General features: G+C 41.2%; 1 protein-coding gene across 3 annotated transcripts in view; it reads right to left on the reverse strand.

Annotated features, from left to right (window-relative positions):
• The window catches only part of ATP8B1 (ATPase phospholipid transporting 8B1), a 111,532-nt gene that overhangs the window by 30,249 nt on the left and 64,645 nt on the right, over positions 1 to 16,638 (reverse strand). For all 3 annotated transcript variants that reach the window (XM_023647868.2, XM_070275741.1, XM_023647869.2), the window contains 10 exons: positions 14,751 to 14,848; positions 13,308 to 13,421; positions 11,282 to 11,380; positions 11,106 to 11,167; positions 8,910 to 8,982; positions 8,731 to 8,801; positions 6,558 to 6,640; positions 6,280 to 6,438; positions 6,026 to 6,114; positions 3,618 to 3,808 (listed from right to left, as the gene is read on the reverse strand). In XM_023647868.2, the coding sequence (XP_023503636.2) occupies positions 3,618 to 3,808; positions 6,026 to 6,114; positions 6,280 to 6,438; positions 6,558 to 6,640; positions 8,731 to 8,801; positions 8,910 to 8,982; positions 11,106 to 11,167; positions 11,282 to 11,380; positions 13,308 to 13,421; positions 14,751 to 14,848 (1,039 nt within the window). The remainder of the gene's footprint in view (positions 1 to 3,617; positions 3,809 to 6,025; positions 6,115 to 6,279; positions 6,439 to 6,557; positions 6,641 to 8,730; positions 8,802 to 8,909; positions 8,983 to 11,105; positions 11,168 to 11,281; positions 11,381 to 13,307; positions 13,422 to 14,750; positions 14,849 to 16,638) is intronic.

The raw sequence follows: 16,638 nt of genomic DNA on the forward strand, positions 1-16,638 counted from the left end.
GTTCTCACATATGATTGGCAGGTAGTGGATTCCATCCTCACTTGCGTGTACAAGAGCGAGCTGCTCATCTACAGAGACAAGCCATGTGGTGGCCCACGTGCCCAGCCTCTGGGTTCTCCTGACCAAACACAGCTCTCTTCAGCTTCAGGGTCAAAGCCGCCTGCTCACAGTGGTCTCCCTCTCAGTCCTGAGCACATCTGGCCATGGCCACAGTGCCCCACATTCAGAACACACAGCCCGGTGGGACAGGTGACATGGTAACACTGCAGATGGCACTGCACAATGTGGCAATGCTACTCTCTTTTCTCTCATTCCCCATCGCACCGAGGGACAACTGCAACGGCCGTGTTCACCTTTGCCCCCAACCGCAGGGCAAAGGGAGTGAGGGTCCATGAGGTTACAGACCCCCGTGTGCCCTCAAGTAGGGCAAAGGGCTTTTGGCAAATAACTCCTAAATTGTGATTCCACACTTGTGAAAAAGCATTTTTTTCCCCTAAATTCTTATAAGGTTCTAGAATGTCCAGAATAGGATACTCTAAAAGGATCATCTCAATTTGAAAACTGTGATGTGTCTCAGTTTTGAGGAAGCTGTTGACATATCCAGCAACTGTTACATGGGCCAATTTATAACAGGTTATAAGTTTTATAACAAGTCAAGCAGATGGAAAAATAACTCCCTCCCCCCATCCCATAAATATTTCTTGAGTGCCTACTACGTACCAGACACTATTCTAGGTACAGGGGACACACCAGTAAATAAAACAGACAAAATCCCTGCTCTCATGGAGGTCACCTGCTAATGGAGACAAATAAATAGACCAGTCAATATATATTATCTCAAGGGGTGAAAATTCTCTGCAGAAAATGAAAGCAGGGTAAGGGTGGCTGGAGACCAACAGGGATGGAAGTGACATTTAAGATACAGCGAGTCAAGAGATCTTCTGCATGGTGAAGGAAACCATGAACAAAACAAAAAGACAACCCACCAACTGGGAGAAAATATTTGCAAATCAAATATTTAACAAGGGGTTAATCTCCCAAATATATAAAGAATTCATACAACCCAACAACAAAAAAACAAACAACCTGATAAAGAAAAATGGGCAGAGGATAATAACAGACATTTTTCCAAAGAAGATATGCAGATGGACAACAGACACATAAAAAGATGTTCGACATCACTAATCATCAGGGAAATGCAAATCAAAACTACGAGATATCACCTTACACCTGTTAGAATGGGATAATCATCAAGACGAAAAACAACAAATGTTGGAGAGGATGTGGAGAAAAGGAAACTCTCTTACATTGTTGGTGGGAATGCAAACTGGTGTAACCACTATGAAAAACAGTATGGAGATTTCTCAAAAAATTGAAAATAGAAATACCATATGACCCAGCTATCTGACTACTGGCTATTTATCCAAAGAACTTGACATCAACAACTCAAGGAGACTTATGCACCCCTATGTTCATTGCAGCATTATTCACAACAGCCAAGACATGGAAGCAACCCAAGTGTCCACTAACTGGTGAATGGAAAAAGAAGATGTGGCAATATATATACAATGAAATACTACTCAGCCATAAAAAAAAGACAGAATCGTACCATTTGCAACAACATGATGGACCTAGAGGGTACTATGCTAAGCGAAATAAGCCAGACAGAGAAAGACAAACACCCATGATTTCACTCATATGTGGAAGATATACTAACACATGGACAAAGAGAACAGATTAGTGGTTGCCAGAGGGGAACGGGGTTGGGGAGTGGGCGAAAGGGGTAAAGGGGCACATATATATGGTGACAGATAAAAATTAGACTATTGGTGGTGAGCACAATGCAGTCTATACAGAAACTGATAAATAATAATGTACACCTGAAATTTCACAATGTTATAATCCATTATGACCTCAATAAAATAATTTTTAAAAAAATACAGAGAGTCAGGAAAGGCCAAAGTGATAGGGTAGTGCTGGAGCAGAGACCTGAAGGACCTGAAGGAAATGAAAGAGCAACTACGCAGGGAAGAATGTTCCAGGCAGAAAGAAAAGCAGGTACAAAGGCCCTGTGGCTGGCACAGGCACCAGTGAGGAGTATCAAGGAGGCTAGAGTGGTGGGAACCCAGGGAGGTGGTGGAGGTACAGAAGGTGACGGTCAGGGTTGGAGGGCAGAGCACCAGATCACTCCAGGCCTTGTGGGTTATAGTGTGGCTTTGATGCATTTATGCTGAATGAGATGGAAAGCTACTATAGGGTTCAAAACAAAGCAGGGATATTATCTGGAATGACCTCACCTAACTTATGCTTTTAAAAGACTTTTATTTCCAAGAGAAATAAATCATATTAGTCACATGTCATGACCTTTTTATTTATTTATATATATATATATATATATTTTTTTTTTTTTTTCTGAGGAAAATTAGCTGTGAGCTAACATCTGTGCCAATTTTCTTCTACTTTATATGTGGGATGTTGCCACGGCATGGCTGACAAGTGGTGTAGGTCCACGTCCAGGATCTGAACCCACAAACCCAGGCCGCTGAAGAGAAGTGTGCCAAACTTAACCATTAGGCCGTAGGGGTGGCCCAGTCATGACCTTTTTAAACTCAAAACTACATATACAGCTTATTTTATGACATATATTTATGGTTTTGGACAAAATAATCTGTGTAATAGTTCTCTTAACAAAGGTAAAACTCATCTCATTTTTTTTTTACGTAACTGCAGACACATGGCTCTCCAGGGTTTTGTTAAAAGAATAACAGCAACTACATGTAATAAAATTAAAAATAAAACAAATGCACACGTAATAAAATTAAAATAAAGTAAGTGCTCCTAATTACAGGTGTGTATGTTACCCTGTATGCCTCTGGGCTGTTACTTATTAGAACCAAGAGCAGACTCTGGCTGCTGAGTGTATTCCAAGGCACGATCCCTCTCCCAAAGGTCTAAAACCCAATTGACTGGTGACAGTGAACTTTGATATTAAAGAAAAAGTAAAAACAGAAGAAATATCACAAAACAAGGCGATTACCATTTGTAAGAGATATGACCCTGACTCCTTTATTGTGTTTGAGATTGAGATAAGAAACAGACCATTTTGAGAGGCTGAAGGTGGGTGGGGAGCGTGGCATTCCCATTACAAGGCAGTGGCTAGGAAGCCTAATGAGTTAAAAGTAATGGGTATGGCAGGTGATAATAAGGAAGACACCTAAGAGGTTAGGAAGGCTCCTGAAAGGGAAAACCACTAAGTTTTCCCTTGACATTCTAAATCTCTACCTTCTCCCAGCCTCTTTCTGAAGCTTGGGGGTTTGGAGCCCAGAGAGAAGGAATCTGACCAAGAGAGTGACTACAGGACTAGCATTTGATCTCTGAACTCCAGTAGTCTTATCTGTAAAGAGGTTGAGATAGGAAGTGCCATGCCTTGCACAGGGCACACACGCAAATATTAACTTCCTTTCCCTATATTACCCTCAATTCTGAAATGGAAGTTCTTTTCTTACTTGTTCCTTAGGACCTTTGAAACAATTATTGCTAGAAACAAAGGCGTCAAGTTGGGAAAATGTACTGTGTTCTTCCCTTAAAGCAAAAGGCTAACGAGAAGACAGGCTTACCTGACATAGAGAGAGATGGGCACCAGTGTGTTTAGAACAATGATGTAGCCCCAGAAATTTAGGAATCCACTGTAGGAGGGTGTAGAGTCTTCTCCATCATAGAGGTACCAAGAATAATTGCCAACTTGAGCTTCCCAGTAAGCATGGCCAATGGCAAGTCCAGCAGAAAGCAGGATAAGAACAACAAAGATCTAGAAGACACACGACATTTAAGTGTATTGTGAAGATGGACTGCCAATCCCATGCATTTCATAGGTGTTAATCTACTCAATACTTCACATGTTTATAATAATTTAGTAGGCTGTAAAAACAACACACTTAAAATAAAAACAGTGCCATAAGAATACTTTGTAAGTCTATTTGATTTCTACGATGGATTGACTTATCCCACACACCACACATACGATACGGTTTTCTTCCCAAAATTATCTTTCAGAAGAGAAAGTAGAGTCTTATATTCAAATCTTTAAACATTCTCATATTACAGGGCATTCTCTCAATCACTCTTACTTTGAATAATAACATACCGTTTGGGGAAGACACCTTACCTAAGCATGAAACAATTGCAAAGAATGATGAATTGGGATGCTTATAGAAAATGTTTGATGGAAATGATTTCTTTAAAAAGGTGGCAAGGAAATTTCACCCAGATTTGGGTAATTATTCCTGAAGGGTTTTTTCCCCCCTCCGAGGAAGATTAGCCCTGAGCTAACATCAGCCAATCCTCCTCTTTTTTCTGAGGAAGACTGGCCCTGAGCTAACATCCGTGCCCGTTTTTCTCTACTTTATATGTGGGACTCCTACCACAGCATGGCTTGCCACACGGTGCGATGTCCACACCTGGGATCCGAACCTGCAAACCCTGGGCTGCCGAAGTGAAACATGCGCACTTAACTGCTGTGCCATTGGGCTGGCCTCCTGAAGGTTTAATGATCACTTAAGGTTAAGACCATTTAAGAAGCAATATAGTAAGTATTCTGTTGTGGAAATTATGAGTATATACTTAAGGAATGAATAAAACAGTCAACTGTCCTAGTGGTATTTGGGTATTTGTGGGTAGGAATAAAATTTCCAGGGACAGATTTAAATGTCTGGACACAGATTCCAAAAGTGCTATATTTCAAAATGACTTGGCACAGAAGGAGAGACAATGAGCTCCTTGTGAGTGCTCTAGTCATAACCACAACAGTGACATGGAAGATGCACGGGAAAAGTTTCAATAAAGTTTTTGTAAAATGTGAGACCAGGAAAAAAGAGTTTTTTCTTAAATTAGTATATTGCTTTTATATGATCTAAAATATGTATATGCAATTACAGTATTATAAGCCCCTAAAAGTTTATGTATTCAAATTAAACTAAACACTTGAAAAAAAATTAATTCTCATTGGGAAATTTGAGGACTGGCTAATATTTGGGGCCACTGTAGGTGTAGAAGATTTAACACGGCAGGTCTGCTATCCTTAGAAGGCCTGCTTGCAAGGTTGGCCCTTGGCTGGCGTCTGGGAACTTAGATTTTGGGAGGGTTTCCTGATTCCTTATTTCTTAGTCTCTGATAAGAATGGCTCATGGTGCCCAACCGGTTGTGTAAATCAACATGGTTTACGCTGACCACCTGCAATGCTTCAGAAAGTCTGGGATTTCGGTACGTGGCAGGCAGGCAGAGCCTACATGACCAAACCCCAAAAAAACCCCAGGCACTGAGTCTCCAGTGAACTTCCCTGGTACAGATAGCACTTCACATGGGCTGTCACAAATTGTCGTGAGGGGAATGAAGCATGTCTTGTGTGTGAGACCTCATTGGAAGAGAACTCTTGGCAGCTGGCACCTGGTTTCCTCCGCGCTTTGCCCTTCACTGATCTTGCTTTGTAATAAGCTATAATCAGTCATAAGTGTGAGTGCAACTGTACACTGACTTCTGTGCATGCTCCTAGGGAATCATCGAACCTGGGGGTGGTCTTAGGGACCCTCAACACACACTTAAACCTGCCTTATATTTGGACTTAAAAATATATGTTGGAAAAAAAAAAGTTTGCTTTTAAGAAAACTATCCCTATGGAAAATTAACAGCAGTAAAACCAACCCTACATGGACCTCACAGGAGCCCAATCCCACTAACTTATCTGAGGCAATCTGGTTTTCCAACTGGTCAATCCAGGCACCAAAATACTCAACTACTCAGAGCACCCTACAACTGGAAGTTCCATTCCCAAGGAACTTCTCCTAATAGAAATGCAGCATGTCTGAGAAAAAATGAGTGAACTCTGCCCCCATCCAATCTTGGAATGCCTCAAGCATTTCCATATTTGGCCTACAGATGTAAGATTTCTTTCCATTAGAAAAACATACAACAGAATTAGAGTAAAAGACAGCAATCTAGCTTCTCATCTACCAAAACAGAAAGCAAATACCGTATAAACCATGTAGTTCATCAAGTAATCAATTTTAGTTCTTTTAAATCTGGTTTTCCCACTATTCTTCATTATTTTAGTGTCAGCACCTAAAAATGGAAAATTTAATGCGATCAACAATTGGAAAAATCAATTTACTGGCATGTCAATAAAATTACTCTTCCTTTGGTTTCGAGGAAGGACAGAAAATTAAGCCCCTCCTTTAATCTTCAATGTGGATATCAGATCAATTTCCCAAGAAACCGTGAAAGTACCTGCAAAAATGACCAATCCATGGCAGAAATCGGTGTTCCTAATTACACAGCCACGTAACAAAATTTTATCAGCATCCAAAGGAAAACTTGCGTTTCTCCAAGATAGTGTTCCTGTAAATTTATCCAGTCGGTTATTGGGTTCTTCACATTCAATTAAACCTTTAAAAAAGATATGATTTACATAAGTACTCACATATGAAAGATTTTCTGGTTTTAATTAATAGGAACTCAATCAAGCCACTAAAATTTAATACAAAGTAAGACACGTTTGTACAAACCATCAAATGTTGCCAACGAATTTTCTCTTTGAAGATATTGGTGTGTGATTTCAAGTGACATTCTGAACTTTAAATTGGTTTCTCTAAAGGGAGAGAAACAAAAAGAGAAGTAAACGAATAAATTTTGGAGTTTGAAAGGGAATATAAAGAAAATTGTACAAAGTAACATTAGGCATACCTAGAAGTGAAAGCTAAATAATTAGCTTTTTCGATTTCCAACTTTCTGTTCACCATGGAACTTCAGGTTTACATCAAGATATCCTCTGAACTAGAGGAAAAACTCCTGATCAGGGAAATGTTGGTCCCCTTTGCTGTTTGTCACTTTGGGCCAGTATGGGAAGGACAGAGGCACCCACAAGTTTCCCTTCCTCCTTCTTACCAACTTAAGACTTAGCAACAGTCTGGTCTATCAAACTTCTGTTGAAAAACTTAGCTTCTAATATTTAATCACAATAAGATGATTGTACAAAACACGGTTATTACAGAAAGTGTCTAGACTCTGTCAACTTACTATTTCCCATCATAACTGGATCCCAAGTCTTTGAAAAATAATTCTATCTGAGAAAAGAGGTGGTTAACCTTACCCCCAAAACTTGGCACGTCCCATCCACAGTGCAAGGCAAGGCACGTGTGAGAGGACACGTAGGGTCAGGCTGAGTATGTGCGCTCTGGAGAGCGATGCTGCCTTCTCACGATGGACGTCCTTTTACAGGCTTCACAAATAGAAGCTGACCAGTGGTTCTCAACTTTCCCATTTTGTCTGTTCCGACAGGGCATGATAGGATTTTATATCTTTGTAAAGCTTTAGAATCTCTCACTCATGAGAATAACAGCTGTTCTGTAGCTAAGATTGAACAATCAATCAACTGATTTATAGAGCAAAGAAAGACCTGCTTGTTAATCAGATGATTTCAGCTCTCCATAAAGGAGCTTATGCTCATCTAGGGCATGGGGAAAGGAGTTTATGAGTGGGCAACACGGGCACTAGCCTTGAGAGCCAGCACAGGGGAGCAGTGTCTCAACTCTGCCACTTATGCCACTTACTGTGTGACCTTGGGCAGACTACTTCACCTCCTTGTGCCTCAGTTTCCTCATGGGTAATGTGGAGGTAATAATACTACTCATCTCATAGGGTTGTTGAGATTAAATGAGCTAACACATAAAGCTAATGCAACCTATAAGCACTCAATAAACCTATTGAAAACTAGTCAAAAACAGAACTTTGCTCTTTTTCAAGTGGCGGCATAATAACCAAAACCACCAATGGGAGAATTCAAAATTGTATATTGGCAAAGACTTTAAAAATCTGTTCTTTTTACTACCATACGATCCAGCTATCCCACTACTGGATATCTATCCAAAGAGCTTGAAGTCAGCAATTCCAAAAGTCCCATGCACCCCACTGTTCATTGCAGCATTATTTACAATAGCCAAGACGTGGAAGCAACCTAAGTGCCCATCAACAGATGATTGGATAAAGAAGATGTGGTATATATATATATATATATATATATATATATATATACAATGGAATACTACTCAGCCACAAAAAAGAACAAAATTGTCCCATTTGCAACAACATGGATGGACCTTGAGGGAATTATGTTAAGTGAAATAAGCCAGATAGAGAAGGACAATCTCTGTATGACTCCACTCAAATGAGGAATTTAAACATGTGGACAAAGAGAACAGATTAGTGGCTACCAGGGGAAAGGGGGGGTGGGGGGTGGGCACAAAGGGTGAAGGGGTGCACCTACAACACGACTGACAGACAATAATGTACAACCGAAATTTCACAAGATTGTAACCTACCATTAACTCAATAAAAAATAAAAAAAAAATCTGTTCTTTTTTTCTGAAATAGATTATTATATGAGTCATTCCTATGTGTCTAGACTCTGCTCAGCAGTGTATGAAGGGCTCAGGCATACATTCTGCCAACAATCCTTGTACCTTCTCTGGAAGGTAGGGGAAAGGCAAATTTGAGAGCGCCACTTTACAGAGGGAATAAAACACAGAGAGGTTGGTCTAACAGGGAGACTGCTGGACAGCCAGCAAGTGGCAGAGGCACGGCTGGTTCTCAGGGCTTTCTGTCCAGAGTGCGCAGCTTTCGGTGTAATAAACATGCCATTAAGGGTCAGCTTTAAAACAGGCCTGTCTAAGACACGCTTACCCATCGAGCTCAGCCGTTTCCACATAGCAGAGGCTGTTAGGTTCAGAGCTGGACAGCAGCAGGATGTCAGCCTGTTCAAAACAAAACACACCAATGACACAGAGACCCCAAAGGGCAAAACTGAGCACCACGTCAGAGGAGAGAACAAGGAACGAGACACACAGAGCTTGCTCACTTACCGGAATAAAATCATTTTTTTTCAGACGAATGACATCTCCAACTTGAATCTCTTTCCACTTGGCAATTTTAAATCTAAATATTAAAAATAATGATAGTTCTATGGTTTTTAAAAAGTTACTGGCAAGGGACTTGGAATTATTCTTTCTGGAAGCCAAAGATTCTGGGAAAACATGCATAACCCAAGGAAAAGGTTTGCTAAAAGTTCAGTCATTTAATGATTAAGGGGTCATGAGAATCGTACTATCTTCTGAAGGAAAGAACAACGATGGTGATGACTTTGATGTTCTTTTCCTTCTACATCATGTAATAAAGGGTCAATGGGGGCTACTTAAATGTGTGGCAAGGAGATACATGCCACCCTTTTTGTTTTTACCCATGTCCTACGCTCCCACCTCTCCTGTTCTCTTTCCTCTCTACGCTCCATCACCTGCTCGGTGCTGGTCCCAGGACAGGGCAGCATCATGACTCCCACACGGGCCACCTGGAATCCTCAGGGAGCTTTAGAGCTTGCCTCCTCTCTATTGTTTAAATTATCTTTCTAGTGAGTATGTATCACTTTTATAATAAGTCTAACAAGGATATTGATAAAATAAAATAAAAAGATTACTATCTTCAGTATTAAATTCCACAGGAAATACTCATTTAAATGTCTAAGAAATCAACAATTAAAAAAGCTTTAGAATATAGGAGTCTCTTTTAAAGGTTTTCACATACATAAAAAGATATGCCTAACAGATATTATGAACCTAGTGCAACTAAGAAACTTAATGTTTTTTAGAGGCAGGAATCCAATGACTATGCTTGTCCTCCCATTCATTTATAGATAACAGACCTAGAGATTTAAAATACATTTTAAATATATCCTTATGCCTCAGTTTCCTCAATTTTACAAGAATTTAATACAGAATTTCTTAATCTCAGGATTTTTTTTAACTTGGTTTATCTTCCAATAAAAGGAATTATAGTTAGTTTATGTTTCAATATCTCTAAAATGATAAATTAGCAATTTGCGTGTGGGTCTCAAATTATAAACGAACAAGGTAAGCACCTTCTTGCCACAGTTCTTTGGGGGTATTAGAGGCAGTTCCATTGGATTCTTCCACTGTGATGTCCCACTGTCCCCTTGGGAGGCCCCTGATGTCCTGCCCCACAGATACCCAAGGCCCCACACAGGCTTGACCCCACTCCAGGGCCTGCCAGGGCCACAGCCCTGCCAGATATGCGTCCCCAACAGATATGCTGTCCCCAATTCAAGGCAACTCAGAGCTACTCATTACCGTGCAGTTAGCCAGGTTGTGGGCTAAACAGAGCTGTGTGGGGCTAGCTATGTATCTTATCTCCATTCATGACAGTGACTCTAAGTTATGTAGAACAGAATCTATTTATTTGTGAGGGAAAAAAAGCCATCTAAACATATTTATAGATTGATGTAGTCTATATGCAATTAGGCACAGTTGAAGTGTGGATGTAAATCAGGTTATTTTCCCCAGTGCTGACACATAAAAAGTCTTTGAATTAGGCTTAGTCACTATTTTTAGCCCTTGAATTTGTAATTCTGCCTTGAGGCTCTTGCGCAAAAAACAACTCATTACTGATCCCTGAGTTGGCACTTCGGTCACAGCTAACTACGTTAATTTAACAAACGTTTATGGAGCACTTCCTGCGTGATGGAGGCCCTCGTGGGCCCCAAAACAAACACCATCAGGACAGTCTCCTCAAGAAACTTATAGTTCAGGACAGAAGATGGGACATCTACACAAATAATTCTAATAAAATTCAGATCACAATACGAAAAATGAAAAAAAATGCTCTGAAAGTTCAGGGAAGGAAGAAGTCACTTTAGCTGGAGAATTGGGAAAGGGGTCAAGACATTTGAGCAAAGCCCTGAACTGCATAAGTTTGGGAAGAGTAGAGAGGAGGGCAGCATATTCCAGGCTGAAGGAGTTACATCAACACAGGAGTGATGAGGACACAGAGCCCAATCAGGCAACCACCTGTAATCCAGTTTGGGTTTCGCCTCTGGGTCACGAAGAGGACGCAAAGTCTTAGCAAATTAACAGAGGCCTTGACAATGCAAGGTTAATGTGCTGATAGACTTATAAATTCTAACAGTCATCTCTAAGCATGTTTCTAGACCTATTTATACATTACATCCTGGTAACTAAGGTACTACAAATTAGGAAAGGCACAAGTACCTGCCATCTTTAATGACTTCACATGTCCTGTTGTTGACTTTGTTATCCATTTTATGGCGAGCCTTTAGAAGAGAGATGGGGAAAGGCTATTTTAGTAATCTCAAAATGTAAAGTATTGATGTGGAACTAAAATAAGCTCACAGCAGTGAGGAGAAAGTTGCAAGAGAAATCCTTACCACATCATCCACCAGGTCTTTGATCGCCGTAATGCCCAGCACCACAAGCAAGGGCACCAGGGTGGTGTACCATGCCAGGGTTGTGATTTGAGGGATTGACTGAAAGAAATAAAAAGGCATACATGTGTGCCCAGGAAGACACAGCCAACCTACAGATAACTGCTCATTCTAAGCTCGCTGATTCTAAGTCTGATCTCCATCATCACCCAAGTCTACATCCTGCAGAGCATGCAGGGAAAGGCGTCTGAGCATTCAGCTAACTTCTTTCTCATGGCTCTCTCGCCAGCTTCTGGCCTCCTGGAACAGAGCCCAGAGGAGAGGAGCTCCTGAAATTGTCTCATTGTGACCTTAACTGCACACCAAAGAGGCTTTGTAACATGATACCTAAAAGAGAACAGCTCTAAACCTTTTGTGAAAGTCATAATCAACAGCGGGGAGGGCCGTAGGGAGCGCTGGGGGGAAGCAGTCCTTTAACTTTTAGGGAATGCATACAGCTGGCTCTACACTGCTGGCTGCTCAGCCAGCGGTCTCTGAGGGTCCCATGATGGAGGCAGAGATGGTAGTAGGTAGTGGCTGCTTCTGAAAGCTAGTGATTGGGTGGGGCATCGCTGGGGGTACTAGAAGAAAGTGCTTTCTTCACGGTCATTGCTCCTGGTCCCCCCAAGAAAGAGGCTGGCCTTGCAGGAAGCCCCGCCTCCATCCAGACAGCCTCCAAATTGGAATAAAGGATTGGGATGCAAGTTTAGTAAAGATCTCTTGTCACCATCCTATAATGGAGAGGTTAAATTGACAGGCCTTGGAGTCAAACTCCTGGATCCAAGTCCACTTCAGGCTATGGGACTTCGAGCAAGTTCCTTTACACCTTGCCAAGCCTCAGTTCTTCTCTACAAAATGGAGGCTAGGATAGTACTTACACTGAGTACAAGGATTAAGGGAAGTAACAGTGCAAATAAAGGGCTCACTGAGGCTACTCCTATTATTCTAATTTGGACTGCTGGACCTTAAGAAAAGATAATTGGGGAGTGGTTGGAAGAGAGAAAGATCATTTCCTACATTACTGTCAATGCGTGGAACTCCCCTTTTCCCTGCCAGAAGGAAGTAAGGGAAGAGTAGCCCACTTATCATGCCACAGCACCTTAGGATGCGTAGTGTTTATCTCTACGCAAGCCTGTCTCAAAGGTCCCTCTTGATAAAAGAACCATCAGGTCAACAGGTCCTATATTCTACTAAATCTATTGCGTATCCATTTCTGTCTCGCGTCTTCTCTTCTCTCCACTCCATCTGTCCTCCGTCCCCTGAGACACACATGTTACCATTTTCATAAAACCTTACTGGGTAAATCCCAGCCGGGAGACCCGTTTCCAAACCCAAGGCTTAATGTAAAGAATCTGATAAACCAAGTGGCCATGCCATCCTCTGCAACCTGCACAGCAGGTGCGAAAGGTTGGTGCTCTGAGAGGCAACTCGGGGGTGTAGAGCTCCCTGGATTATAACAACAGTTCCTAAAGAGAGAACATGAATGCTTTCCAGATAAGTGAATAATCGTTTGCCACAATTAAGAAAAAAAAAATAAATGCCTTTTCCAACGTAAAATCAGTTCACAAAAATAATCAACTGAGATTTATGACCAAAATATTAATAAAAATCAGTAACATTCTTGGGGAAATTGGGTATCTAAATAAAAAATAAAAGGCAAGCATAAAAAATAAATTTTAAGACACAAATAATTTTACAAAGTGAAGATCTTAATTTTATTCACTTCAGAGAAAGCGGTCTTAACGTTCACATCAGCGTGAAACTGAATTTTAAAAATACAGAATTAAAATACCATTTCCATTTGCTCCTTTTCCCTGTTCATTTAACAATGATTGAGCCAGTTCTGTATATGACGTATGTTCCCATATGGGCAGAACCCTGATATTAATGTAAAAAACTTTCAAGATTATTCACATTATATGTGTCCACAACTTAAACGTTATCGAGTCACCATAATTCAAAATAGATTTAAGATATCAAAGGACATTACCTGTAAGACAAGAAGGACCAGGAAGTAGAAATTGGCTGCTCTCTTAAACTGCTCAAACAAATTCATTGGTAGAAAGGTAAACACATTATACTTGTATGTTTTAATTGCATTATTCTGTTGGAGAAAAATAAGAGAGTCATTCTAAATGATGCCACACATTTATCACAATGTATACACATCTGCAAAAATCACTAAGCCCTGTGGCCCACAGTGACATGGGGACATAACTTGTCAGTCAGAAAGATGGTGAGACTTCCTTTAAGCTTTTACTTCTAGCCAGGCTTCCGAGTGACTCCCCTGGAGGCTTATGTCAGAGATGGTAACAGGATGCAGAGGCTTCACCTCAACAGGCTCTGCGGCAAGTCCAGCTGTGACCAAATGGATCCTGCTGTCAGATTCCTTGACCCCTTAGAGCTTCTTAGAAAATGGGCAAAGGAGACATCAACATGGGTGGCAAGCTGGAAAAGGGTCACTCTTATGTAAGGGGGATGGAGGCTACTGTGTAAGAAAGAGTAAAAGACACCATTGTGGGTTGAATTGCGTGCTCAGAAGATATGCTCAAGTCCTAACCCGGATCCCTGTGGACGCCATCTTACTTAGAAATAGGGTCTTTGCAGATGTGATCAAGTTACAGTGAAGTCTTACTGGATTAAGGTGGACCCAAAAACAGTGTCCACGGAAGAAGAAGGAAATTGGACACAGACAGAGACACACAGAGAGAAGCCCATGTGAAGACAGAGGCAGAGACTGGAGTGATGCATCTGAAAGCCAAGGACTGTCAGCAATCACCAGAATCCAGGGGAGACGCTTGGAACAGACTCTCCTGCAAATCTTCCAGAAGGAACCAACACCTTGCTGACACCTTGATTTTAGACTTCTGGCCCCCTGAACTGTAAATAATAAATTTCGATTGTTTTAAACCACCCAGTTTTGGTACTTTGTAAGCAATTCTAGGGAACTTATAGACATCTCACAACATTTAAGCCCACACTTAGCAGGTGTTCTTTATCATATTTCAAAGGTAATAAGCATTTTGGAGGTGAAAATATCTTCAGTCTCTAAATCTATCACAGGCAGAGGAGGGGGAGATAAGTTATTAAGATTCCTTTCAAATTCGTATTACTTTCAAACATCAGGCTTCTGTGACATTATCGCATATTCTTCATAAAACATTTTAAAGAGAGCTTTGCACATACATAGGGACATTTTCAATCTACATGATTTTGTTTTGTTTTGTTTCAAGCCACTGCTACACACTCTCAGGGGAGTTAAAGTTAATGTGATGAATAAAAATGACATCACATAGAACTAACAATGATTATCAACAGCCCTGGGCCAGGGGTTGCCTGGAAGGCCGGTGTCCCGTGAAACTAGTAAGCACCATGGCTACCAGGAAAAATCGGCTTTTAATAAAGATAATGCAGGAATTTAAAATCAACTTACCGCATATTTGCTCTCCTTAATACAAAAGAATTTTGTGTTCATAAATTGAGGTTGTTCGTGGAAGCTTCGGTCATTTGCTTTGACTTGCCATGTAGAATCTTTAAAAAAGAGAAAAAAAATCCATCAAGCAGAAAATTAGCCTGTTGTTTTGGGTCGAATTATGTCCTTCCCATGTTCATATGTTGAAGGCCTACCCCCATCCAGTACCTTATTCGAAAACAGGGTTATTTGAAAATATGACCTTATTTGGAAACAGAGTCACTGCAAATGCAATCAAGTTAAAATGAAATCATTAGAGTGGACCCTAATACAATATGACTGATGCCTTTATAAAAAAAGTAAATTGGGCCACAGAGATACGCATACAGGGAAGACAGCCACCTACAAGCCAAGGAGAGAGGCCTCGAACAGATCCTTCCTCGCAGCCCTCAGAAGGACTCAACACTGCTCACACTTTGATCTCAGACTTCTAGTCTCTAGAACCATGAAACAATAAATTGTTGTCGTTTAAGACACCCAGTTTGTGGGGCCGGCCCTGTGGCCGAGTGGTTAAGTTCATGTGCTCCGCTTCGGCGGTCCAGGATTTCGCTGGTTTGGATCCTGGGTGCGGACATGGCACGGCTCGTCAGGCCAGGCTGAGGCGGCATCCCACATGCCACAACTAGAAGGACCCACAACTAAAATATCCAACTATATACTGGGGGGATTTGGGGAGAAAAAGCAGAAAGAAAAAAAAGGACACCCAGTTTGTGTTACTTTGTTATGGCAGCCCTGCAAAGTAATAAACATGTAACTTGACCAACCATTCATACAACATTAGAATTCTAAGAAAGTAATCCTCATTTAAGTATGGCTGAAACAAAAAGTCCCAGAGCCCCCCAGAAGGTCACAGCTAAATTAAGTTAAACTATTTTTTCAAACTCATTTACTTGGTTTGCAAAATTTGTAACCCATTAAATACTTAGTGAATGAATAAATTAAAGAAAAAGGGCATTACCGACTAATTCAACACTTCTGAGTCCTGATCATAGATCAGTGTTATGCACTGCTTTATCCTGATGGCCAACATCTGTCGTATTTCTAAGCTCATTTCATGTACTTAATGTCACATCTACCACTCAACTGCCACGTCTCAATTCCAGGGAACTTTAGAAAGTCCACAGCTTCTCTGTTGCTGGAGGGAACCATTCTCAACAGGTGTCTCATAAAACCTTCTCCGACATGCCAGAAGTCCCCTCTAAGGACGCACTTACAGACCTTCTGAATGAACAGGAAAGGTAAAGTTCACAAATGGTGAGATGCAGTTTCTCTCTGGCTCGATTCCTTTCTATCTCAATGGTGGAGTCCAGCATCTAACAGAAATTTCAGCCAAAGGGACGTTCCAACGTGGAGATGACTAACCTGGCAATCAGGCTGCATCAGCAGGGGAAAGAAATTTCCACCCCACCTGGTTCTTCTTTGCCCTTCTACTTTCGACTTCTACTGTCCCATGATAGATAGCTCTAAAGCTAACATATGTTCAGTGCTTACCCTGTGCCAACCATCATGCCAAATAGTTACTATCTCAATTTTAGAGGATCAGTAACTTGAACAGTGGGAGAATCAGAATTCAAAGTCTGGCAGTCTGACCTCCATCCACCTTACTGTACTGACTGAGCCTTCTTTTGTGACTTATGCTCCAAAGCACCCTGAGAACTCTGCCAGCGAGCCAACTTGGGAGGGTCGTTTACGAGTATAAGGTCAACCTTCCCATGGTTACCCAGTATCAGGCTGTGCTTGGTCTCCTAACAGGCAGGCATAAGCATGCCACTGCTGTGAAAGCTCGAGACAAAGATGTTACAAATTAGGAGGGAAAGTCCAGGAAGCTCCTCTTTGGCATTAGGGTCTC

The sequence above is a fragment of the Equus caballus genome, chromosome 8 (genome assembly GCF_041296265.1).
Source record: "Equus caballus isolate H_3958 breed thoroughbred chromosome 8, TB-T2T, whole genome shotgun sequence".
NCBI classification, from domain to species: Eukaryota; Metazoa; Chordata; class Mammalia; order Perissodactyla; family Equidae; genus Equus; species Equus caballus.